Source organism: Jaculus jaculus, chromosome 1, assembly GCF_020740685.1.
Source record: "Jaculus jaculus isolate mJacJac1 chromosome 1, mJacJac1.mat.Y.cur, whole genome shotgun sequence".
Lineage (NCBI taxonomy): Eukaryota > Metazoa > Chordata > Mammalia > Rodentia > Dipodidae > Jaculus > Jaculus jaculus.
In genome coordinates this window covers 106,652,460-106,678,181 of record NC_059102.1, presented here as the reverse complement: position 1 = coordinate 106,678,181, position 25,722 = coordinate 106,652,460, and the positions used below count along the sequence as shown (strand labels likewise).

At 46.5% G+C, this 25,722-nt stretch overlaps 1 protein-coding gene across 4 annotated transcripts in view; it reads left to right on the top strand.

The window, feature by feature from the left end:
• Fbxo10 (F-box protein 10) overlaps positions 1–25,722 on the top strand; it is a 92,681-nt gene that overhangs the window by 42,873 nt on the left and 24,086 nt on the right. For all 4 annotated transcript variants that reach the window (XM_045152533.1, XM_045152546.1, XM_045152540.1 and 1 more), the window contains exons 2-3: positions 15,957–16,547; positions 18,440–19,276. In XM_045152533.1, coding sequence (XP_045008468.1) covers positions 15,963–16,547; positions 18,440–19,276 — 1,422 coding nt within the window. In that variant the 5' untranslated portion in view covers positions 15,957–15,962. The remainder of the gene's footprint in view (positions 1–15,956; positions 16,548–18,439; positions 19,277–25,722) is intronic.

The following is a 25,722-nucleotide window of genomic DNA, read 5'->3' as shown; positions in this document are numbered from 1 at the left end:
TGGCCCAGAACTCCAAGTGTCACACCCCTTTTTCTGTGGAATAAAGAAGAAAAGGCTGTGGAAGGGCTGGAGCTTGCAAAAGGGCCTTGCGCAGGTGGGAGAAGGCAGCGTCTGTCTCTGACGTGGGGTCTCGGGGTTCCTGAGGGTTTCCCTTAGCCATATGTTGTAAAGGGGCTTTGCCAGGAGGGCAAAGTTTGGAACCCAGCAAAGCCAAGAAAAGAGTATTTTTCCTTAGGGGTAGTTGGTGAGAGGGACCAAAGCTGTTTGTGGTCTAGGGTCAGTTGTGGTGAGGTGGGAGTAAGGAGAAAGCCCAGGCACCTAAATCTGGTTAAAGAAAGTTGAGCTTTTTGGGGGAGAGGGACTTGATATCCCTTAGATCTGAGAAAATTAAGAAGTTTGTTGGTATGTAGTTTAGATAGAGAAAGAGCGGGTGAACAGAATAAAAGATAAGCTACATATTGTAAAAGTATGCTGGGCGGCAGATCCAGGGACAGAAGGTGGAGAGAGCTCAATCAAACAGGTGGGGTCTGTCTCTAAAACCATGGGGAAGGACAGTCCCGGTGAGTTGAGTGGCAGTATGTATGAGTATTGGGGTCCTCCCAGGTGAAGGCAAAGAGATCCTAGGAATGAGGTGGAGGGGGGTGGAGAAGAAGGCATCTCTGAGGTCAAGAACTGAAAAATGAGCAGTGGAGGAGGGGTGTGAGAGAGGAGAGTGTAAGGTTTGGGGACTACTGGATGGATGGGCATAACAGTGGCATTGACTAGGCACAAGTCTTGGACTAAGCAGCAGGTCCCATCAGTTTTTTTTTTTTTAATTTTTATTAACATTTTCCATGATTATAAAATATATCCCATGGTAATTCCCTCCCTCCCCACCCCCACACTTTCCCATTTGAAATTCCATTCTCCATCATATTACTTCCCTGTTACAATCATTGTAATTACATATATACAATATCAACCTATTAAGTATCCTCCTCCCTTCCTTTCTCCACCCTTTATGTCTCCTTTTCAACTTACTGGCCTCTGCTACTAAGTATTTTCATTCTCACACAGAAGCCCAGTCATCTGTAGCTAGGATCCACATATGAGAGAGAACATGTGGCGCTTGGCTTTCTGGTCCTGGGTTACCTGACTTAGTATAATACTTTCCAGGTCCATCCATTTTTCTGCAAATTTCATAACTTCATTTTTCTTTACCGCTGAGTAGAACTCCATTGTATAAATGTACCACATCTTCATTATCCACTCATCTGTTGAGGGACATCTAGGCTGGTTCCATTTCCCAGCTATTATAAATTGAGCAGCAATAAACATGGTTGAGCATGTACTTCTAAGGAAATGAGATGAGTCCTTTGGATATATGCCTAGGAGCGCTATAGCTGGGTCATATGGTAGATCAATCTCTAGCTGTTTTAGGAACCTCCACACTGTTTTCCACAATGGCTGGACCAGATTGCATTCCCACCAGCAGTGCAGAAGGGTTCCTTTTTTTCCACATCCCCGCCAACATTTATGATCATTTGTTTTCATGATGGTGGCCAATCTGACAGGAGTGAGATGGAATCTCAATGTAGTTTTAATCTGCATTTCCCTGATGACTAGTGACGTAGAACATTCTTTTAGATGCTTATATGCCATTCGTATTTCTTCCTTTGAGAACTCTCTATTTAGCTCCATAGCCCATTTTTTGATTGGCTTGTTTGATTCCTTATTATTTAACTTTTTGAGTTCTTTGTATATCCTAGATATTAATCCTCTATCAGATATATAGCTGGCGAAGATTTTTTCCCATTCTGTAGGTTGCCTCTTTGCTTTTTTCACTGTGTCCTTTGTGGTGCAAAATCTTTGTAATTTCATTAGGTCCCAGTGGTTAATCTGTGGTTTTATTGCCTGAGCAATTGGGGTTGTATTCAGAAAGTCTTTGCCAAGACCAATATGTTGAAGTGTTTCCCCTACTTTTTCCTCTAGCAGTTTCAAAGTTTCCGGTCTGATGTTAAGGTCTTTAATCCATTTGGACTTAATTCTTGTGCATGGCGAGAGAGAAGAATCTATTTTCATCCTTCTGCAGATATTTATCCAGTTTTCAAAACACCATTTGCTGAAGAGGCTGTCTCTTCTCCAATGAGTATTTTTGGCATTTTTATCGAATATCAGGTGGCTATAGCTACTTGGGCTTACATCTGGGTCCTCTATTCTGTTCCACTGATCTACATGTCTGTTTTTGTGCCAGTACCATGCTGTTTTTGTTACTATGGCTCTGTAGTATAGGTTAAAATCAGGTATGGTGATACCACCAGCCTCTTTTTTGTTGCTCAGTATTATTTTAGATATTCGAGGTTTTTTGTGATTCCAAATGAATTTTTGGATTGTTTTTTTCTATTTCCATGAAGAAAGCCTTTGGAATTTTGATAGGGATTGCATTAAATGTGTAGATTGCTTTAGGTAAGATTGCCATTTTCACGATATTGATTCTTCCAATCCAGGAACAAGGGATGTTTCTCCACTTCCTAGTGTCTTCTGCAATTTCTCGCTTGAGTGTTTTAAAGTTCTCATTGTATAGATTCTTTACTTCCTTGGTTAGGTTTATTCCAAGGTATTTTATTTTTTTTGATGCAATTGTGAATGGGAGTGATTCTCTGATTTCATCCTCTGTGTGTTTGTTGTTAGCATATATGAAGGCTACTGATTTCTGTGTATTTATTTTGTATCCTGCTACATTGCTGTAGGTTTTGATCAGCTCTAACAGTTTGCTAATAGAGTTTTTAGGGTCCTTTATGTATAGAATCATGTCATCTGCAAATAATGATAACTTGATTTCTTCCTTTCCAATTTGTATCCCTTTTATTTGTGTCTCTTGCCTTATTGCTATGGCTAAGACTTCCAAAACTATATTAAATAGAAGTGGGGACAGTGGACACCCTTGTCTTGTTCCTGATTTTAGTGGAAAAGCTTCCAGTTTTTCCCCATTTAGTAATATGTTGGCTGTAGGCTTGTCATAAATAGCCTTTATTATATTGAGATATGTTCCTTCTATTCCCAGTCTCTGTAGGACTTTTATCATGAAGGGATGTTGGATTTTGTCAAATGCTTTCTCTGCATCTAATGAGATGATCATGTGATTTTTGTCCTTCAACCCGTTTATGTAATGTATTACATTTATAGATTTGCATATGTTGAACCATCCCTGCATCTCTGGGATAAAGCCTACTTGGTCAGGGTGAATGATCTTTTTGATATACTCTTGTATTCTGTTTGCCAATATTTTGTTGAGAATTTTTGCATCTATGTTCATGAGGGAGATTGGTCTGTAATTTTCTTTTTTTGTTCTATCTTTGCCTGGTTTTGGTGTCAGGGTGATGCTGGCCTCATAGAAGGAGTTTGGTAGAATTCCTTCTTTTTCTATTTCCTGGAAAAGCTTAAGAAGCAATGGTGTTAGCTCTTCCTTAAAAGTCTGGTAAAATTCAGCAGTGAATCCGTCCGGGCCTGGGCTTTTTTTAGTTGGGAGATTATTGATAACTGTTCGGATCTCCATGTTTGTTATAGGTCTATTTAAGTGATTAATCTCATTTTGATTTAATTTAGGTAGGTCATATAGATCAAGGAAATCATCCATTTCTTTCAGATTTTCATACTTTGTGGAGTATATGCTTTTATAGTATGTCCCTATGATTTTTTGAATTTCTCTGGAATCTGTTGTGATGTTACCTTGTTCATCTCTGATTTTATTAATTTGTGTCTCTTCTCTTTTTCTTTTGGTCAGATTTGCTAAGGGTTTATCAATCTTGTTTATCCTTTCAAAGAACCAACTCTTTGTTTCATTAATTCTTTGGATTGTTCTTTTTGTTTCTATTTCATTAATTTCTGCCCTAATCTTTATTATTTCTTCCCGTTTACTGATTTTTGGTTTGCCTTGTTCTTCTTTTTCCAAGGCTTTAAGGTGAAGCATTAGGGCGTTTACTTGCGACCTTTCTAATTTCTTAATATAGGCACTTAAGGCTATAAATTTACCTCTTAGAACTGCCTTCATTGTGTCCCAGAGATTTTGGTATGTTGTGTTCTCATTATCATTTGACTCTATAAATTTTTTGATTTCCTTTTTGATTTCTTCATTGACCCACTCATCATTTAGTAGTGTATTGTTTAGTTTCCATGATTTTGTGTATGCTCTATAGCCTTTCTTGCTACTGATTTGTAGTTTAATTCCATTGTGGTCAGATAGAATGCAAGGAATTATTTCAATTTTCCTGAATTTGTTAAGATTTGCTTTGTGTCCTAATATATGGTCTATTTTAGAGAATGTTCCATGTGCTGCTGAAAAGAATGTATATTCTGCAGCCTTTGGATGAAATGTCCTGTATATATCTGTTAGGTCCATTCCTTCTATGACCTCATTTAGTCCAGATGCCTCTCTGTTTATTCTTTCCCGGGATGACCTGTCAATTGATGAGAGTGGGTTGTTAAAGTCACCCACCACCACTGTGTTTGGTGTTATCTGTGACCTTAGTTCTAATAGTGTTTGTTTGACGAATTTGGGAGCCCCCATGTTAGGTGCATATATGTTTAGGATTGTAATGTCCTCCTGTTGGAGTGTGCCCTTAATCAATATAAAGTGACCTTCCTTATCTTTCTTGACTAACGTCGGACTAAAGTCTACCCTGTCTGATATTAGGATAGCAACCCCTGCTTGTTTTCTAGGCCCATTTGCTTGAAACACCGTCTTCCAACCTTTCACCCTAAGATAATGTCTATCCTTTGTAGAAAGGTGAGTTTCTTGGAGACAACAAATTGTAGGATCCTGCTTTTTAACCCAGTCTGCAAATCTATGTCTTTTCGTTGGGGCATTGAGACCGTTGATATTAAGAGATATTATTGAAAGGTGTGTATTTATGTTTGCCATTTTTGTGTGTGTGTGTGTTTCTGGTTCTACCTGTGCTCTCTTCTGTTAACTGGTATTTGAGTATAGCTTGTTTTTTCTAGGTTCCTTATATGTGTGCTTTTCCTTTTGTTCAGCATGGAGGATTCTATCAAGTATTTTCTGTAGAGCTGGTTTTGTCTTCAAATACTCCTTTAACCTGCTTTTGTCATGGAATGTCTTTATTTCTCCATCTATTTGAATGGATAACTTTGCAGGATAAAGTAACCTTGGTTGACAGTTGTTATCTTTCAGAACTTGGAATATATCACTCCAAGCCCTTCTGGCTTTAAAAGTTTGTGTTGAATAATCTGCTGTAATCCTGATGGGCTTGCTTTTGTAGGTAACTTGATTTTTCTCTCTAACTGCTTTCAATATTTTTTCTTTGGTGTGTGTGTTTGCAAGTTTGATTATAATATGGCGAGGAGAGGTTCTTTCTGGGTTTTGTCTGGCTGGGGTTCTAAAGGCTTCCTGTATCTGTATTGGCACCTCTTTCCCAATTTGGGGGAAATTTTCCTCTATGATTTTGTTGAAGATGCCTACTATGCCTCTGGAGTGGAGTTCTTCTCCTTCTCCTATGCCCTGAATTCTTATATTGGATCTTTTCATAGTGTCCCGAATATCTTGAAATTCCCACTCATATTTTTCTATAAGTTTGTCTTTCTCTTTGTTGGACTGCATTAGGTCTGCCACCTGGTCTTCTAGCTTTGATATTCTGTCCTTTCCCTCATCCATCCTACTGGTGAGATTTTCTACAGAGTTTTTTATTTCATTAACTGTGTTCTTCATTGCTAGTAATTCTGACTGGTTTTTCTTTATTATTTCTATTTCCCTATTTATGTCTTGTATTGCCTTCTTTATTTCATTAAATTGGTGTCCTGCCTCTTCTTTGATTCCTTTGATTTCCTCTTTGATTTCTTCTTTGATTGTTTTCATGTGTTCTTTGACCTCTTTGAACATATTTATAATTATTCTTTTGAACTCTTTCTCAGGCATTTCCTCTAACTCTTTCTCACTGGAGGACATTTCTGATGCATTAATACTTTTAGGTGGATTTATATCGTCTTGCTTTTTAGTGTTTCTTGTGTTATAATGTATATATTTTTGCATCTTGGATTAAGTTAATGCTTGGATTTTCTAGCTAGCTGTGTATTCTTAGCTGTATCAATTGATTTGATGTAATATATTTTCAGGGTAGGACCTTAAGGTATTAGGTGTGGCTCTTAAGACTCTCAGAGTATCTACAAAGATGTTCTTAGGGGTTGAGTTTCCCTGCTATAGGAGTATTCAAGCAGGCTGAGTGGAATAAAATACAGGTAGATTCTAAAATTTAACTAAACACTGTACACATTCAATCAAAAACAGCCCCGAGTATGTATGCAAGAGTAGTTATTATAATGACCAGATCCTCTATCAACAAAGAGGCTTAGATTTCTGGTCTGTTGAGGGATCCAAGTCAGCTTGTGACCAAGTGAGACCCTTCCCTGGTGCAATCCCAGTTACCTTGGGTGATTTTGGTCTCAGTCAAGTTGCTGCCTGGGTCGTCAGGCTGTTGTTCTGATTTCTGGAGCTGGGCACTTGCTTTTCCTACGGGGCAAACTGAGCCGCTGCTGCTGCCTCTGCTGCTGCCGTAGCTGCCACTGTTGGAGCCACCACCACTGCTGAAGCTGCCGCTGCCGTGTCCACCGCCGCTGCTCCCCCCGAAGCCGCTGCTGTGGGATCTGCCGCTGCTGCCGCTCCTAGGTCCGCTGCTGCTGGGGCCGCTGGTACCGGTGCTGGAACCACTGAAGTTGCTGCCAAACTCTGCTCCTGCTTGGGTCCCGCTGTCAGCCCAAGTTGGCGTGGCCGGGTCCCGGGCCGCTGCTCTGTTTGCTGGAGCTGGGCTCAGGCGGTGGGGGAGGGGAGGGAGCCGCAGCTGCTCTGGTTGTCTCGCTGCTCCACGTGTTCTTCTACCTCGCGGTCTTCTCCTCCGCTGCTCACTGCCGCTCTCCCCTCACGTGTCCCGAGTTGCGGAGAGCGCGGTGTGAGGGGAAAATCCCGCACCTGGCTTTTCCTGCGGCTCGAGCCAAGTCTGGCGGTTTTCTGCTGCGCCGCGGCCCTGGCGGTTGGCCGAGCTGCCGGAGCCGCTTTTCCCGCCTGTGCGGGGTCTGGATGCTCTATAACTCTTCTACTTCTCCACTGCCACTTCAATTTCCTATACACCTCAGTTTTTAGTAAAAGTGTGTATTTTGCTGAGTTTTTTGGGTCTTTTTCCCCCCTAGGCTGCTTTGGCGTGGTACCTACGCTGCCATCTTAACCGGAAGTCCCCTTTTTTGATTTTTTTAAAATTTATTTATTTGAGAGCGACAGACACAGAGAGAAAGACAGATAGAGGGAGAGAGAGAGAATGGGCGCGCCAGGGCCTCCAGCCTCTGCAAACGAACTCCAGACGCGTGCACCCCCTTGTGCATCTGGCTAACGTGGGACCTGGGGAACTGAGCCTCGAACCAGGGTCCTTAGGCTTCACAGGCACGCGCTTAACTGCTAAGCCATCTCTCCAGCCCTTTTTTTTTTTTTTTCGAGGTAGGGTCTCACTCTAGCCCAGGCTGACCTGGAGTTCACTATGGAGTCTCAGGGTGGTCTCGAACTCACAGCGATCCTCCTACCTCTGCCTCCCGAGTGCTGGGATTAAAGGTGTGTGCCACCACGCCCGGCCCCATCAGTTTTGATAACTGGCGAGATCACAGTATTGCGAGGGGAGTGAAAGGGGCTGGCTTGAAGCAAGGGGGAAACAATGGGTGTGAGTCTTTGGCGATGTTTAAGCGAGAAAGTGAGATTGGGTATTGAGGACAGCAGGAAAAGGACGTGGGGTCTTTGAGTCTGATGAGGACAGTGTGTGGTGAGAGGCTAGTGCGGGGGAGGTAGTGTCCCACACCCTGGGATCAACCTTGGAGGCTGGGAGGGGGAGACTTGGATCCTCTGTAAGGGAGGGGCTGGCGTGAGGAGGAAGGCAGAGTGTGAGCAGTAAGTCAGAGAGAGAGAGGTTTTATTTTTTGAGTTTTAAAATATATTTTGTTTATTTACTTATTTGAGGGAGAGGAAGAGGCACAAAAAGAAAGAGAGAGAGAATAGGAGCTCCAGGGCCTCCAGACACTGTAAAGGAACTCCAGACCCGTGTGCCCCCTTGTGCATCTGGCTTTCATGGGTCCTGGAGAATCGAACCAAGATCCTTTGGCTTTGCAAGCAAACGCCTTAACCACTAAGCCATGAGAGAGAGTTTTTGTATAAGATCTGGACCCAGGAGGGGAACAGGACAAGAGGTTACTACAAGAAATGAATGGGAGAGGGGAGTGTCCCAGACTACACAGGATGGGGGGGATGCGTGGGGAGTGGGATAGGCCATCAATACCCGACACATATCTGTGAGGGAAAAGTCTTGCCAGAGAAGGACGGCAGGACTGACCAACTGGTCCTCTGTTATCGATTACAAATGAGACAGGCCTTCCTGCCAGCTGGACTGTGACCTCTGGAGAGTGCTGGTGGTGCCAGGGCACTGCCAATCTTCAGCTGCCAGGCCCAGAAGATCATCAGTTGGTTCTTGTGGGGGGCGAGGGGAAGGGACTAGCCTACCTTGTCGAGGTAAAGAAAGACAGTTGACCTTTCAGTGTCTGGCAAGTCCACAGTGGGGACAGGGTCTTGGTGGTGGCCGTGGGTTGTGGCAGGTTTTTGCCCAGTGACCGGTGTGGCCACGCTTGAAGCAGGGTCCCGGTGATGAGCACTGCGGTCCATCGTCTTCTCTGGAGGAGGCCTCGGCTGTAGCCAGGAACTGGAACTGCTGTCTGTCTCTGGCCACTCTCTCACTCTGTTCCTGGTCCTCTCTGTTATTAAAAACTTTAAACGCCAGGTCAAGCAGATCTCCATGAGGGGTTTGAGGGCCCTTTTCTAGGCATTTAAGGTTTTTCCTGATGTCAGGGGCAGATGGGGACAGGAAATGAGTATTAAGAACTATCATGTCCTCTTGGGAAGTGGGGTTGAGGCGAGTGTATTGGGTGAGTGCCTCAGTTAGGCGTCCCATAACCTCTGCTGAATTTTCATTAGGCCTCTGAGTAAGTGTCCAGAGGTTGTCAAAATCACCAAACTTATGGGACGCCTTTAGGAGGATACCAGGAGGTCACCCTTCCAGGGGAGTTGGTGGGAGCATATTTTTAATCAGAGTCCTCTCTGGGGCCAGCAAGCATCCCCATTGGGAAAGTGTTATCAGTTAGGTGAGCCTCATCAGCGTGGGCCTGAGCATCCGCCCAGACACATTCTCATTCATCAGGAGCGAGAGTGGAGGAAAGAACCTCAGAGAGCTCATGCCAGGTTAAGTCACAGGCCTCTTTGAGGAAACAAAATTCTTGAGTATAGCATGTTGGATCAGTGGAGAAAGACCTTAGACATTTCTCAATCTGGGACAAAGCAGTCATGGAGAAAGGAACATGAATGCAAACGATTCCTTCAGCACCTGTGACCTCATGTAAAGGGTACGTTTCTTCCCCATGAGAACGAGTATGCAGGGCAGGAGGAGAGGAGATGGGAGATGGTGGGGGGGGTGACACAGAGGTAGAACAAGAGACACATGAAGCTGTGGAGCCAGGTCATCTGTGGTGTCTGGGTCACAAGCATAGGTTGAGGACAAGTACGGGGGAGGGGTTGAGTTAGAGCGCATTTCTGGGACCTGGCAAGAAGAACAGGAGGGCAGAGAGCCGTGCACACTGAGTAAAAAGTGCCTGGATGCAGGGTATTTTGGACCACCTGCCTGTATGTTGCAGAAGTTTTCTAAATCAGTGAGACTTTGGAAATACAAAGTATCATTTTCAGGCCACCTGGACCCATCGTCCAGCTTATATTGTGGCCAGGCAGAACTGCAGAAAAAGATCGGACGGCAAGGTTTGATGTCATCCAAGAGTCATAGAAGCTTTTAAGTTCTTAAGGAGACAGGCTAGGGGGGTAGTAGAAATTGGTTTGGAGGTTTTATTCCCCATGGAAGTGTGAGAGTATAGTAAAAGAGGAGACAGAGAAATAGCAAGACAAGGGTGAGAGAAAGAAACCAGGGCTTAAGCTGGGTTTACACAGAACACCAGTATTACCCCTTGGCTCATTAGGGTGAATGGGACCTGCACCTCCCATGTGGGCAGAGACTGTACAGGTCGCAACTGTCAGCTTTTTAGTCTGTTAGTGGGCAAGGTGGGCATCTGTGCTCCCGAAGGAGTAAGTGGCTGGCAGTAAAAGATGAGACCTCAGGAGGAAGAGGGAGAAGAGGGAGGGGGAGAGTGTCCCAAGATGGTGCAACCGAACCAAAGGCACCCCTTGGGGTACAGTAGACTGGAGAGCGAGACCCGAGGTGTCAAGAGTGCGTCTTTCTCGAGACCTGGGGTTGGGGCCCTAAAGCAGGTGAGGGGTGTAGCCTGACATGCCGGCATGGCTTCCATGAGTAGAGCTTAAACCCAAGCATAGACTGACTGAAGTAGGACACTTACCAATAAGGAGAGAGGAGACACATAAGGGAAGAAGAGTGAGGCCGAAGTGTGGTGGGTGTGAGAGCCGGTATCAAGCAGAGATGGCCCAGAGCCTTCAGATGGTCAGTGGCAGCTCGGCGGTCTGGTCAGGGGAAAGGAGTTCTGGCCATTCAGGAGGGCAACTAAAAGCCTCCTATCCAAGTTACGACACCAGATGTAAGGTTTGAGAGTAACTAAGACCATGCAAACCACTCTGAGGCAACGATGAAAGCTTTTATTTGGGAAAAGCATGACCTTCCAGGGCTGACTCACAAGAGAGGAGCACAGACAACCTGAGTTTTCAGGAAGTGGGCTTTATAGGGCTTGTTGAGTTAGGGAAAGTTGAGAAAGGAAAAAGAGCTCATTTGTTAAGTCAAGCAGAGAACTTCTTTTAGGGGAGATCATTACATTAGCTATTTAAAATAGCTAGGGTGTGGGGCTGGAGAGATGGCTTAGTGGTTAAGGCGCATGCCTGCTAAGCCTAAGGACCTCGGTTCAATTCTCCAGGTCTCATGTTAGCCAGATGCCCATGGTGGCACATGTGTCTGGAGTTCATTTACAGTAGCTAGAGGCCCTGACATGTCCATTCTCACTCTCTCTTCTCTCTCTCTCTCTCTCTCTCTCTCTCTGTCTCAAATAAATAAATAAAATAAATAAATAGATATAATAAAATAGCTAGGGTGTGACACCAGAATGGTGACCATGTAACTTACAAGATGAGGGGGCAGGAAACCATGACCTGGGGCATTGTTAGGCAAGGGGGGATAAGGACTGGGTGGATTCTTGAGGAATGTGGATGATCCACTTTCCTATGTCCCTGTCACCATTCTGCTGACCTTGGTGACTCCATCTTGGGAGCCTATTCAACCTAACAGTTTGAAGTCTATTTTGTCAAATATTAGTATAGCCATACTTGCTTGATTTTTATTTCCATTTGCTTAGAATATCATTTTCCATCCTTTTACCTTAAGGAAGTGTTTGTCCTTAACGGTGAGGTGGATTTCTTGAAGACAACAGGCAGATGGCTCTATTTTTCTACTCCATTTGGTTAACTTGTCTTTGTTTGTTTGTTTGTTTGTTTGTTTTTTGGTTTTCTAAGGTAGGGTCTCACTCTAGCTTAGGCTGACCTGAAATTCACTATGTATTCTCAGGGTGGCCTCAAACTCTCGGCGATCCTCCTACCTCTGCTTCCCAAGTGCTGGGATTAAAGGTGTGCGCCACCACACCTGGCTAACATTTTTTTCTTTTGTTCTGTTGTTTTATTTTGTTTTTTGAGGTAGGGTCTCACTGTAGCACAGACTGACCTGGAATTCACTATGTAGTCCCAGGCTGGCCTTGAACTCATGGCGATCCTCCTACCTCTGCCTCCTGAGTGCTGGGATTAAAGCTGTGCGCCACCACACCCAGCCTAACTTGTCTTTTGACTGGGGAGTTGAGAAATGTTATAACTCTGAGGTTCAGTTTAATCCCTGCCATGCTAAGGGCTTTGTGGGGTTTGGTACTTTCTTGAGCTTCAGACATTTTCATGTCTGCTCTAGTTTTGGTTATTGTGTATGTCTTCTTGGATGCTCTTGATGTTGGTTGGTCATCTCTTGTGTGTGGAGTATTCCCTGAAATATTCTCTGTAAGGTTGGCTTGGTATTCATATATTCCTAGAGCTGTCTTTTTTTTTTTTTTTTTTCAAAGTAGGGTCTCACTCTAGCCCAAGTTGACCTGAAATTCACTATGCAGTCTCAGTCTGGCCTTGAACTCATGGTGATCCTCCTACCTCTGCTTCCCAAGAGCTGGGATTAAAGAAGTGTGCTACCACGTCCAGCTGTCTTTTATTTACTTATTTATTTAAATTTATTTATTTGAGAGTGACAGACAAAGAGGCAGAGAGAGAGAAAGGGAGAGAGAGAGAGAGAGAATGGGCATGCCAGGGCCTCCAGCCACTGCAAATGAACTCCAGATGCGTGAGCCCCCTTGTGCATCTGGCTAACGTGGGTCCTGGGAAATCGAGCCTCAAACCAGGGTTCTTCGGCTTCACAGGCAAGCACTTAACCACTAAGCCATTAAAAAATATTATTTATTTATTTATTCAAGAGAGGGAGAGAATAAGCATACCAGAGCCACTAACCACTACAAATGAACTCCAGATGCATGTTCCATCTTGTGCATCTGACTTATGTGCATACTGAGGAATCGAACCTGGGTACTTAGGTTTTGCAGGCAAGTGCCTTAACTGCTAAGCCATCTCTCTAGCCCAGAGCTATGTTTTATCATGGGAAGTTTTCCTTTACCCTTCTATTATGAAGAATACTTTTATTGGGTATAGTAGTTTGAGTTGGAAGCCATAGTTTTTCAAACTTTGAAGTACTCCATTCTAAGCCCTTCTGGCTTTCCATTGAAAAAGGGTTTCCATTGAAAAATCTGAGATAATTCTGATAAGATTGCCTTTCTATATAGTGAGCTGTTTCCCTCTTGCTGTTTTTAGCATTGTCTCTTTGTTTTCATTGTTTAGAGTTTTAACTGTGATGTGCCTTGGAGAGTTTCTCTTTACTCCTGTCGGTTTGGTGTTCTATGAGCTTCTTGTGTCTGCATGGACAATTTTCTCATTTTGTTGAAGATGTTCTCTATGCCTTTTGCCTGAATTTCTTCCCCTTCTTGTATACCTATGATATGAATATTTGGTCTTTTTTAAGGCGTCCCGCAGTTCCCTTAAATTCTGTTTGCATACTTTTTTTGTTTGTTTTTCAAGGTAGGGTTTCACTCTAGTCCAGGCGGACCTGGAATTCACTCTGTATTCTCAGGGTGGCCTCAAACCCACAGCGATTCCCTACCTTTGCCTCCCAAGTGCTGGGATTAAAGACGTGCACCACCACACCCAGCCTATTTGCACGATTTTTAAAAAAATATTTTATTTATCCATCTTAAGAGAGAAAGTGAGAGCAGGTGGAGAGAGGGACAGGTAGAGATAACACATGTGCCTAGCCATCCAGTTACTGCAAGTAAACTCCAGACACAATTGCCCCCTTGTGCATCTGACTTACATGGGTACTAGGGAATTAAACCTGGGTCCTTATGCTTCACAAGCAAGAGCCTTAACCGCTAAGCCATCTCTCCAGCTCTGCATGAGTTTTTGAACTTCCCAAAGTTTTTGGACATTCTTGGTGGAGATCTCTTGACCTGTTGCAGTATTGGTTGTGTTTTGTTTTGCATTGAGGTTTGCTCATCTCTGGATAGATTTCTTATTTTGTTATCGATGTAGCAGATGGTGACTGTTTAGGATCTTTTGTTTTGTTTTTCATGGTAGGGTCTCACTCTAGCCCAGGCTGTCTTTAATCCCAGCACTTGGGAGGCAAATTCACTATGTAGTCTCAGGGTGGCCTCGAACTCATGGTGATCTTCCTACCTCTGCCTCCCGAGTGCTGGGATTAAAGGTGTGTACCACCACAACTGTTTGGGATCTTTAATGAGTGATCTGTTGTGGTTAGATCCAGATGGAAGTGGGTTGGTGTTAAAAAGCCGCAGGTTTTGGTTGGTGCCCTTGGAGAGGGTCTTCCTTGTGTGAGCTATCTCTTAGTTGTTCTGGGGGAGACCCTAGGATCATGTCGATGGCTGAGCAGGGTGTTCTCCCTGTGCTGCCCACTTACTGGCCCTTGCTTGTGGGCATGACTGTAGCTGTTGGTGGCAGGCTTAGAAGGGGAAGGAAATTATACTCTTGTGGTTGGGTCTTAATCAGGGGTGTTGGGGGGGAGCTTCTTCTGGCTAAATTGGTTGTGTGGAAAATCTGGGACCCTGTGATTCCATCCTGAACTCACCGAGCTCGTGGAGCAAGCAGAAGGCTTTGGTGAGGACCCCTTTGCATGCCTGGGTCAGACGGGGCCCTGGCTTAATGCAAGGTCCGTGTGGGATTCAAGCACATTATCTTCTTGTGCTCCAACAGGACAGCGTGTGATGGGCTGGCAGCCTCAGGTCCACAGTTTGTGGAGGTTGCCTGTTAGACGGTGGGTAGAGGGGTAGCCCCTGCCCTTTCCCAGCCTGCCCCAGCCACATGGAGGATAGGGAGGCCTTGAGCCTGCAGGTCCCCAGCTGTGCCCGTCTGTGGGGCTCATGGCAGCTCACCTAGTTGTGTGCAGATTGGACTACCCACAAGTGCCCCAGCTCTCTGCCTGCGCCAAGCCAAGCAGACCCTCCATTCAGATCTGTGGCTCCCTGCATGCCCATCACCCTCCACGTGGGCGTCGCCTTCCACTGTGAGACTTTCAGCTTGGCTTCACCTCCAACTGTGCCCCAACTGAGGAGGGCAGGGGACCAACTGTGAGCTGTGGGGCCGGTACCACTTACCTGCCACCAGTACTGGGTCTGGGTAACCATCTGTGCTGCATAGTGTGTTAGAATCTGGCAGATTACTGTATGTGCACCCTCCCCCCATGTCCACCCAGTGGGGGGGGTCCGGAAAGACACCTCTGGTACTGGAACCCCAAGACCCTCCCTCCCTTTCTTCTCTGAAGCTCTTTTTTTTTTATAATTTATTTGAGAGCGACAGACACAGACAGAAAGACAGATAGAGGGAGAGAGAGAGAATGGGCGTGCCAGGGCTTCCAGCCTCTGCAAACGAACTCCAGACGCGTGTGCCCCCTTGTGCATCTGGCTAACGTGGGACCTGGGGGAACCGAGCCTCGAACCGGGGTCCTTAGGCTTCACAGGCAAGCGCTTAACCGCTAAGCCATCTCTCCAGCCCTCCTCTGAAGCTCTTAACGAAGCCTTTCTAAAATATTTTATTTGCTTCAGGGCAGGGAGAGAGAAAACTATGGCCACACCAGGGCCTCCTTCCACTACCCCAACTCCAGATGCGTGCCCCACTTCATGTGTCTGCCTTCATGTGGATACTGGGGAATCAAACCAGGGCCTTCAGGCTACATGCAAGCATCTTTAGCCACTGAGCCTTCTCTCCAGCCCTCCTAAGTGTTTCTTTTCTTTTAATAATCCTAAGTGTTTCTTAACCCAGTCAAGTTGACAATCAAAGCTAACCATCACATGGCTTAACAGTTAAGGTGCAAAACCTAAAGACCCAGGTTCAATTCCCTTGGACCCACATAAGCCAGATGCACAAACAAGGTGGCACATGCGTCTGGAGTTCGTTTGCAGTGATTGGAGGCCCTGGTGCACCATTCTCCCATTCTCTCTGCCTCTCTCTCTCCAATAAATGCATCAATAAAATATTTTTGAAAAATAACCATCACAGATTCTGATTGAGGGAATGAAGTCCTCATATTGACTGGGCCTGTATACTTGATCCCTGAAGTCAGGAGATGGTGGGTTGTTTTAAGAAGAGAAACGGGCTGGGAGTGGTGGCTTAGCCGTTAACCCCAGCATTTTTGAGGCAGAGGTAGGAGGATCACTGTAAATTAAAGGCCAGTCTGGGACTAGAGTGAGTTCCAGGTCAGCCTGGGCTAGAATGAGATCCTACCTCGGGGGAAAAGGAGGGGAGGACAGTAAACAAGGTACACAGATCCTCTTGTTTTGTCTCTTTCTCCCAGGTGACCATGGAGACTGGTGGCCTTCCACTTGAGCTGTGGCGCATGATCTTAGCCTACTTGCACCTCCCTGACCTGGGCCGCTGCAGCCTGGTGTGCAGGGCCTGGCACGAACTGATCCTCAGTCTTGATAGCACCCGCTGGCGACAGCTGTGCCTGGGCTGCACTGAGTGCCGTCACCCCAACTGGCCCAACCAACCTGATGTGGAGCCCGAGTCTTGGAGGGAGGCTTTCAAGCAGCACTACCTTGCCTCCAAGACCTGGACCAAGAATGCCCTGGACTTGGAGTCCTCCGTCTGCTTCTCTCTATTCCGCAGGAGGAAGGAGCGGCGGACCCTGAATGTCGGGCCAGGCCATGAGTTTGACAGCCTGGGCAGTGCCTTAGCCATGGCTAGCCTCTATGACCGCATTGTGCTGTACCCAGGTGTGTACGAGGAGCAAGGTGAAATCATCCTTAAGGTGCCTGTGGAGATTGTGGGCCATGGGAAGTTGGGCGAGGTGGCCCTGCTAGCCAGCATCGATCAGCACTGCTCGACCACACGCCTGTGCAGCCTCGTCTTCATGCCAGCCTGGTTCTCGCCTATCATGTATAAGGTACGTGCACATCAGATAGGGGCCGTCCAGTCCTGACCCCTCTGCGTTGACCGCTTCTCAGTGGCTGACCCTCTTTGGTTGGTGCAATTACCACATCAACTAAGCCTCAGATGGAGCAACTCAATAGAAAGGCAGGTTCCAGGAGCAGGCGGCGTGGTGACGGGAAGAGTTCGCTAGCTGCTTCTGGTCACAAGTCCAGAGGGAGCTGGCTGCGCAAGAGCCTTCAGCACATGAAGCCCACTCTGTGTGGGGTAAGGATGGTCAGGCTTTTTCCAGAATTTCAAGGGCGTTTAGAAAGAAGCTCTGGAAATAATAGTTCAGTGCAGTCCTTCCATGAACACAGAGAAGACAAGTTAAAGCAGGGTATGTATTAAGATGTTGGTAGTTTCTGGAAAAATAGCCTGCAGTGTCTGTGTTGCCTAGAATGTGCAATGCTTAGATTGTGTACCTATTTGATAAAAATTATAACGCCTTTTACTACCAGTAGCAACTGATTTGTCTCTCATGTTGTAATGACACTGCACCACAGTTATTTATGATGCACTGAGTATGTGCCAAGAGTATGCTTCACAGCCATATCTTACTTCCTCTTCACTAAAGCCTGGAGATGGATCATGACATTGTATAGGTGAAGAAACAGAGGTTCAAGGGGCTGGGGAGATTGCTTAGTGGTTAAGGTGCTTGCCCAGGAAGCATGAGGACCCAGGTTTGATTCCCCAGTGCCCACATAAGCCAGATGCACAAGGTGGCACATGCATCTGGAGTTTGTTTGCAACAGCTGGAGGCCCTGGTGTGTCCATTCTCCATCTGCCTCTTCCTCTCTCTCTCATTCCTCCTCTTTCTCAAATAAATAAATAAAATATATATTTTTAAATAAAAAGGAAATGGAGGCTCAAAAAAGACTGAAATAGCTGGGCATGGTGGCACATGCCTTTAATCCCAGCACTTGGGAGGCAGTGGTAGGAGAATCACCATGAATTCGAGGCCACCCTGAGATTACATAGTGAATTCCAGGTCAGCCTGGACTAGCGTGAAAACCCTACCTCCAAAAAAATGCTAGATCTATAATCCAAACGAATGTCATCAGTGGGGAGCATCCTGAGTCCTATCAAGTAACAAGAGGGAAGTTGCTCTGTGTCTACAAGTGCAGACCCAGCTGGGAATGGCACTGATACCCTCTGGTGAAAGCCAAATGGTCAATGGGTGTGCTAGGCTGGAGGTGCAGAACTTCCAGAGGACCACAAGCACTCGGGAGGCAGAGGTAGAAGGATCACTGTGAGTTCGAGGCCAGCCTGGGACTACAGAGTGAGTTTTAGGTCAGTGGGCTAGAAAGAGATCTTACCTTGAGAAAAAGAGAGAGAGAGAGAGAGAGAAGTAAAAGACAAGAAAAAGCGGTTCTGGGTGTGGTGGCACATGCCTTTAATCCCAGCACTCGGGAGGTAGAGGTAGGAGGATCACCATGAGGCCACCCTGAGAATACAGAATGAATTCCAGGTCAGCCTGGGCTAGAGTGAAACCCTACCTCAGGGGAAAAAAAAAAGTGTGTGTGGGGGGGAAACGAAGCCTTCACAAGTGTTAGAAGAATATTCTTGAGACCTGAGCTATGGAGAAAGGTCATGCTGCCATCATCCACTCTTGTCTCCTTTCATTTGGAATTAAAAGGCTATAAGGTTGCCAGATAGACTTCTCCCTCTCTGATTCAGACCTGTTCCCCAGTTCCTTTGGTTGTCAGCTGACATCCAGACATCGTTGGGGAAGGGGAGATAGTGGAACTAAGGGCCTGTCCTTGTCATCCCCCCCCTCGTCCCCCCGTAAGGAGCAACTCGAATGCTGATCACCAAAACCAACCAAGCTTAGTCTTCTTACGGCATCCTCTCCTTCTCCTCTCCTAGACCACATCCGGTCACGTCCAGTTTGACAACTGCAACTTTGAGAATGGACATATCCAGGTCCATGGCCCGGGCACTTGCCAAGTGAAGTTTTGCACCTTCAAAAACACCCATGTCTTTCTGCACAACGTGCCCCTGTGTGTGCTGGAAAACTGTGAATTTGTGGGCAGCGAAAACAACTCTGTGACTGTAGAGGGTCACCCATCAGCAGATAAGAACTGGGCCTACAAGTACCTGCTTGGCCTTATCAAGTCCTCTCCCATCTTGCTCCCCACGGACGACACTGACTTTTTAATGTCCTTAGACCTAGAGAGCCGGGACCAGGCCTGGAGCCCGAGAACCTGTGACATCGTCATTGAGGGCAGCCAGAGCCCCACCAGCCCATCCTCTAGCTCTCCAAAGCCAGGTTCCAAGGCTGGCGGCTCTCAGGAGGCAGAGGTGGGCAGTGATGGAGAAAGGGTGCCCCCAACCCCAGACAGCAGCGATGGAGGCCTGAGTCCCAGTGGTGAAGAAGATGATGAGGAACAGCTCACATACCGGCTGTCCTATCAGGTGCAGGGCCCACGCCCAGTCCTGGGAGGCTCCTTTCTGGGCCCTCCGCTTCCAGGTGCATCCATTCAGCTGCCCAGCTGCCTGGTGCTGAACTCGCTGCATCAGGAGCTGCAGAAGGACAAGGAGGCCATGGCGCTGGCCAACTCCGTGCAGGGCTGCCTCATCCGCAAGTGCCTCTTCCGGGATGGAAAGGGTGGCGTCTTTGTCTGCTCCTACGGCCGAGCCAAGATGGAAGGAAACATCTTCCGGAACCTGACGTATGCAGTGCGGTGTATACATAATAGCAAGGTATTGCCCCGTGGGTTAACTCTGTAGTTGGGCCTCACCGGGTCATCAGGAGTGTGACTAAAGATTGTTGAAAGGACTCCTGTGGTTATGCTTGGAAAGGATGGGATAGGCTGTTATGCATTTAAAATTTCATTTATTTATTTAAGAGACAGAGAGAGGAGGAGCATGCCAGAGCCTCTTGCCACTGCAAATGAACTCCAGACATATGTGCCATTTTGTGCATCTGGCCTTACGTGGGTTCTGGGGAATTGAACTCAGGCTGGCAGTCTTTACAAGCAAGCACCTTAACTGCTGAGCCATCACCCAGCCTCCTGTTAAACATTTTAAAAGTAATGTTTTAAGTTTGTCATTGTTCATTTAAAAGTAATTTTTTTATTAAAATTTTTTTAAATTTTAATTAATTAATTTATTTATTTGAGAGCAACAGACACAGAGAGAAAGACAGATAGATAGAGGGAGAGAGAGAGAATGGGCGCGCCAGGGCTTCCAGCCTCTGCAAAAGAACTCCAGACGCGTGCGCCCCCTTGTGCATCTGGCTAACGTGGGACCTGGGGAACCGAGCCTCGAACCGGGGTCCTTTGGCTTCACAAGCAAGCGCTTAACCGCTAAGCCATCTCTCCAGCCCAAAAGTAATTTTTTTAAGTTTGTCATTGTTCATTTGACTCCATGTCCATTCTGACTTACATAAGGCAGAAGCTCTTCTTCCCATTTCACAGAAAAGCAAACAAATGCAGAGAGGGAAGCTGTCTTACACAGGGCCACACAGCGAGTCTGAAGCAGAAGCCAGATCCATTTGCTCTCATACTGCTTTTCAAACATGTCACCCAAGTCCTGGTAGGAGACGTGAGGTCATTGTTAGCTTGGCTGAGAGGAGATTCAGGGAGACAGGGTCGCTACCTTCAGTTCAGACTCTAGTGAGCTCGTTGAGGTGGCTTCCTGGAAGAACAGCTGTGTGCGCTGATTAGGATGGGTAGAGGGTCCAGGTTACGCAGGGTGTCCATGATGAGAAAGGGGTGCAGAGTAAGACGCCTCCTGTCATGGGTCTGGTTGTGAGGCTGATTGACTCACGCAATTGGGATAGGTTGAAATCTGTAGAGGCAGGTGGAGGCCAGCTTACCCAGGGTCTGAAAAGGGGGCCTTATGCTAACAGAAACCCGCCAGCCATTGATGAAAATCAGCACCTTGCATGTGCAGCCACTTTGGGTGCCGCAGGACAGCTTACAGATCCCCAAAATGGCTGGTGACAGGAAAGTTTCTGAACGGAAAACCAGGCCTTGCAGAAGAAAGCTTGGCCTGGCATCTAGGATTGGGTCCCAGCTCTCCATCATTTCACTGAGAACGTTACCCCACTTCTGTTTGGTAGAAATGAGCATCCTGCCTGGCTTCTCTCCTTATGGTTTGCGGGCCAGGGCCTTGATACTGGCAGAAGCACTCGGTAAATTAAAACTGTTTAACATAATTCTTGTAAGCTTCTAAAGTGATTAATAGCAAGTGCACTTTAATTGTATGTTATCAACCCATTTATGTTTTTTTAATAAATTGTTTATTTATTTTTATTTATAGAGAGGGAGAAGGAGAGAGAAAAAAAAACAGATAGAGATTGGGTATGCTAGGACTTCTAGCCACTGCAAACAAACTCCAGGTGCATGTACCACCTTGTTTGTGCATTTGGCTTTATGTGGGTACCTGGCTCTTCTGGCTTTGCAGGCAAGCACCTTAACCACTATGCCATCTTTCTAACCCTGTCAGCCCATTTCTAGGGAAGATTTTAGGTGGTGATACCCTAAGCATGACATAAGACTTTACTATAAACAGAAAATAGATTTTAAAAGGAGAGAGGGAGCCTGGCATGGTGACATATTTTTATAATCCTAGCAACTGGGGAGGCTGAGGCAGGAGGATTGCTGCAAGTTTAAGGCTAGCCTAGGTTATATAGTGAGCCCTTGTCTTAAATGAAACAAAAAAGAAAGTGGGTGGTTTGCTTTTGTGAATACTCTGAGATGAAAGGATCAGGTTTGAGACCTCAGAGGGAACTTTCCTCCATGCGTAGTTACTAAGTATTGAGTAAAATTCTGACTGCTACTAAAGTTCCTTGAACAAATATGCTGTCTGTCTCCAAGGTATGGTAGGGATGGGTATCTGTGGTCACATGTGGAAAGTGCTAGATCAGGCATGGTGGCGCACGCCTATGGTCCCAGCACTTAGTGGGCTGGAACAGAAGGACCGTAAGTTCAAGGCCAGTCTAAGCTACCAAAGCAAGACTTCCAGCTAAAGAGAGGGGAAGGAGGGAGGACTGGCTTAGTACATGAGCAAGTGACCTAAGACTTTTTAATTTTTTTTTTTGGTTAATTTTCATTTATCTATTTGAGAGCGACAGACAGAGAGAAAGAGGCAGAGAGAGAGAGAGAGAGAGAGAATGGGCGTGCCAGGGCCTCCAGCCACTGCAAATGAACTCCAGACGGGTGCGCCCCCTTGTGCATCTGGCTCACGTGGGTCCTGGGGAACCAAGCCTCGAACCGGGGTCCGTAGGCTTCACAGGCAAGCGCTTAACCGCTAAGCCATCTCTCCAGCCTGACCCATGGCTTTTTTAAGATGTGCTGTGACAGGGATGCTATCCAGAGGTAGTACAAGAGCTCAGAAGTGAGGCATCTTCCCCCACCCTCATGGAACCAGGAAAAGTCTGAAGCAATGGTGCCTGTCCTGAGCTGCACAGGAAGAGTTGGCAGGTGAAGGTGTGAAGTTCAGCAGGTGTGTAAGAAGGCCTGGCGGTGAGAGAGGGGTACAGCACTCATAGCATCCAGGACAAAGGGGAGCGCGGCCAGAAGCAAGGAGTTGGTCTGCAGGAGTCAGTGGTGCTGCATGGAGAAGACTGGACAGACCTGCGGCCTGAAAGTTACCTCTGTGAGCCTTGTGGAAGGGAAGGGAACTGTGGTCAAGGGAACTACGGTCCAGGGAGAGGAAGGAATGGGCAGCGTGGGAGAGGAGAACCGTGGGAGGGGATAATCACTCACTTGAGGCCTACATTTCTGGCTCCAGTGGCTGAGGTAGTGACTAGATCGTGGAGAAGGTTAGTGTGGAAAGATAAGTCCAGCTCTGGGCATGCTGAGTTGGGTGGAACACTTGTGACGTCTGGCAGAAGTGCCATCTTGCCTGGGCTGGAGGGCCACCAAGAATTGTGTATGGCATATGGAGCTGTTGCTGCGCAGCCGTTGTAAGTAGTTGCCCAGGGCACTTTTAGCTCCTTTTAGCTATGTGGCCAGAAGTTTATGGTCAGTCTATATAAAAAGACCTGAAAAGCCAATTTTCAGGAATTTTAATTAAAAAGGAAAAAGGAGCCGGACGCGATGGTGCATGCCTTTAATCCCAGCACTCGGGAGGCAGAGGTAGGAGGATCGTTGTGAGTTCAAGGCCATCCTGAGACTCCCTAGTGAATTCCAGGTCAGCCTACCTCAAGAAACCAAGAAAAAGAAAGAAAAAAGGTCCATGTGTTGTCTCACAAGTCACCTCTCTATGTATTAGATACAGGTTCAGGCTGACTAGCCCGATACAAGCAAGGAGCTGTGGTTCAGGGTACGGGGCTCGCCAAGCAGGTTCGGGGTGGGGGTGGGGGAGCAAGGTCTTGATCCAGCGGGCAGGGTGACAGCTGGCAGAAGCAGCCTGGTTGCTTGAGGTGCCAAGAAATCTGATGCCTTCCTTTTCTGTATAGGGGTAATTTGTACTTGGAAGTCAGATATCTTGTACGAGAGAATAGAGGCCAAGGGAAAGTGTCTGGAAATGGGTTTGCCTCTTCCGCTAGGTCTTTGCAGGGCGAGCCTCATGAGGAATTGTGCTAGTCTGGATGGCGGTGGTATTGTGGTTGTCGTGGTTGCCCTCGGTGTCCACAGCCCCCGTTTTCTCTTTTTCTTCTGCTTTTTTTCCATCAGGAGCTTGCTTTGCACCTGTTCTCAGAGAGCTCTTCGGCCCCTGCTGTCACTTCCCCCTGCTGCAGACAGTTGTTGCTTGTCACCCCGAGCAGGGGAGCCCGGCAGCGTGGTGACAGTTCTCTGCGGTCCTGGTTCACCCTCGGTCTGGACAGATGTTTTGTTTACGGGTGTTTGGAAGGGTCTTGTTGCTGATCCTGTCTCCCCCGCAGCTTTGGGGGTGCTCTCATAATCTAGGCCCAAGCTGGGTTTCCTCCCACTGCCCCCGAGGACAAAGCTGCTTTTTATTTTTCTGTTCCCCTCCCTGAGGGTCACAGGGTTTTCTGCCCTTATCATCCCACTCTCCTCAACTCCTGTTTAAGACTAGTTCCATGGGGAAATTAGAAGGCGATGAGCTCAGGAGGAACGTGGTGCCTTTCTCAGGGTGCCTGCTCTGCTCTGCTGCCCGCACCCCAGGGAGGCTGTCTGCAGTTTGCCCTGCCCCAGGCCTCTGCAGCACCCCAGGAGGTCCAGGGAAAAGTGAAGAGGTGCAGCTGCTTGCTGTGTACGCCTCCTTCACACCGGCCTTTCATAGTTTATGAGAACGTGAGCAGGCTAGATGAGACGTCGACATCACGGAAAGCCAGAGGATGGGGAGAAATGGCTGACTTCAGACACACGCTGGCTGTCGCATTCATGACCACACAGCCCCTGTCTTCGCCTGCGCAGAACTCGTACATTATTGGGCCCATCAACATTCTGTCATGGGTCACAGAGGAGGATAAAAAAAAAGTCTTCAAAGTAGAAGTGGGACTAATTAGAAAGAAGGGGCTTTGGGGCTGGAGAGATGGCTTAGCAGTTAAGGCGTTTGCCTGCAAAGCCAAAGGACCCTGGTTCGATTCTCCAGGACCCACGTAAGCCAGATGCACACAGGGCACATACATCTGGAGTTCGTTTGCAGTGGCTAGAGGCTCTGGCGTGCCCATTCTCTCTGTCTGCCTCTCTTCTATCTCTCTCTGCTTGCAAATAAATAAATAAAATTTTAAAAAGAAAGAAAGAAGATGTTTAATGGCAGGAGGACAGGGAAGGGGGACAAGAAAAGGTATTGGGATTATGCTCAAAATACATTTTATACACACACATACACATGTACAAAATTGTCAATAAAAATTTTTTTTTAAAAAAAAAGCAATGTGAAAGCCGGGCGTGGTGGTGCACGCCTTTAATCCCAGCACTCGGGAGGCAGAGGTAGGAGGATCACCATGAGTTCGAGGCCACCCTGAGACTACAGAGTTAATTCCAGGTCAGCCTGGACCAGAGTGAGACCCTACCTCGCAAAACCAAAAAATAAAAAAATAAAAAAAAATAAAAAAAAAGCAATGTGAGCAGAAGGCTGGGAAAATAACTCAGTGGGTAAAGTGCTTACCTCACAAGAATTCAGTCCCCAGCACTCAGTGAAATGCTGTGCAGACCTGTAATCCCAGTGCTGGTGAGAAAGACGAGTGGATCTCTGGAGTTCACTGATGTACCCAGTCTAGCATAGTTAGTGAACTCCAGGTCAATGAGAGTCCTTGTCTCAAAAAGCAAGAGGTAGACTGAGTTCCTGAGGATAACGCCTGTAATTTCTTCTGGCCTCCGTGCACACATGTGGGCAGCCCCCTCCCCCCCACACATACATGTTAGTAGAACCAGGAGTTGTTAAGCTTTGCAGGCAAGTGCCTTAACCACTAAGCCATCTCTCCAGCCCCTAAACCAAAAATTCTATAGCTTCTTAGTTTAGAATATCAGCAGTTTTCGTATACCAGGTACTGTACCAAAAAAGATTCATAATGAACAAAAATAGACTTTTTTGTTTTACATTTTGTTTTGTTTTATTTTTTGTTTTTTCAAGGCAGGGTCTTGCTCTAGCCCAGGCTGACGTAGAATTCACTATGTTGTCTCAGGGTGGCCTTGAACTCACAGCAATCCTACCTCTGTTTCCTGAGTGCTGAGATTAAAGGCTTGAGCCACCATACCCAGCTGTTTTTTTTTTTTGGGGGGGGGGTTGAGGTAGGGTTTCACTCTAACCCAGGCTGACCTGGAATTCACTATGTAGTTTCAGGATGGCCTTGAATGCACATGATCCTCCTACTTCTTCCTCCCAAGTGCTAGGATTAAAGGCGTGAACCACCACACTCGGCAACCTTTTTATTTTTACTTATTTTTGTCTTTCTTTACTTTGAGATGGGGTCTCATTTACAACCCAAGACTGATCTCCAATCTGCTGTTCTCCTTTCTCACCACCCCAGTGCTGGGATTACACATGCATTACCAGGCCTGGATTTAACTAATTAATTTTTAAAAATTAAGAATTAGGGCTGGAGAGATGGCTTAGCAGTTAAGGACCCATATTCATTTCCCCACGCCTAGTATGTGTAAGCCAGATGTACAAGGTGGCACATGCCTCTGGAGTTTATTTGCCAGTGGCTGGAGGCCCTGGCATGCTCATTCTCTCTATCTGCCTCTTACTCACTCTCTTTCTCACTCAAATAAATAAATAAAATATTT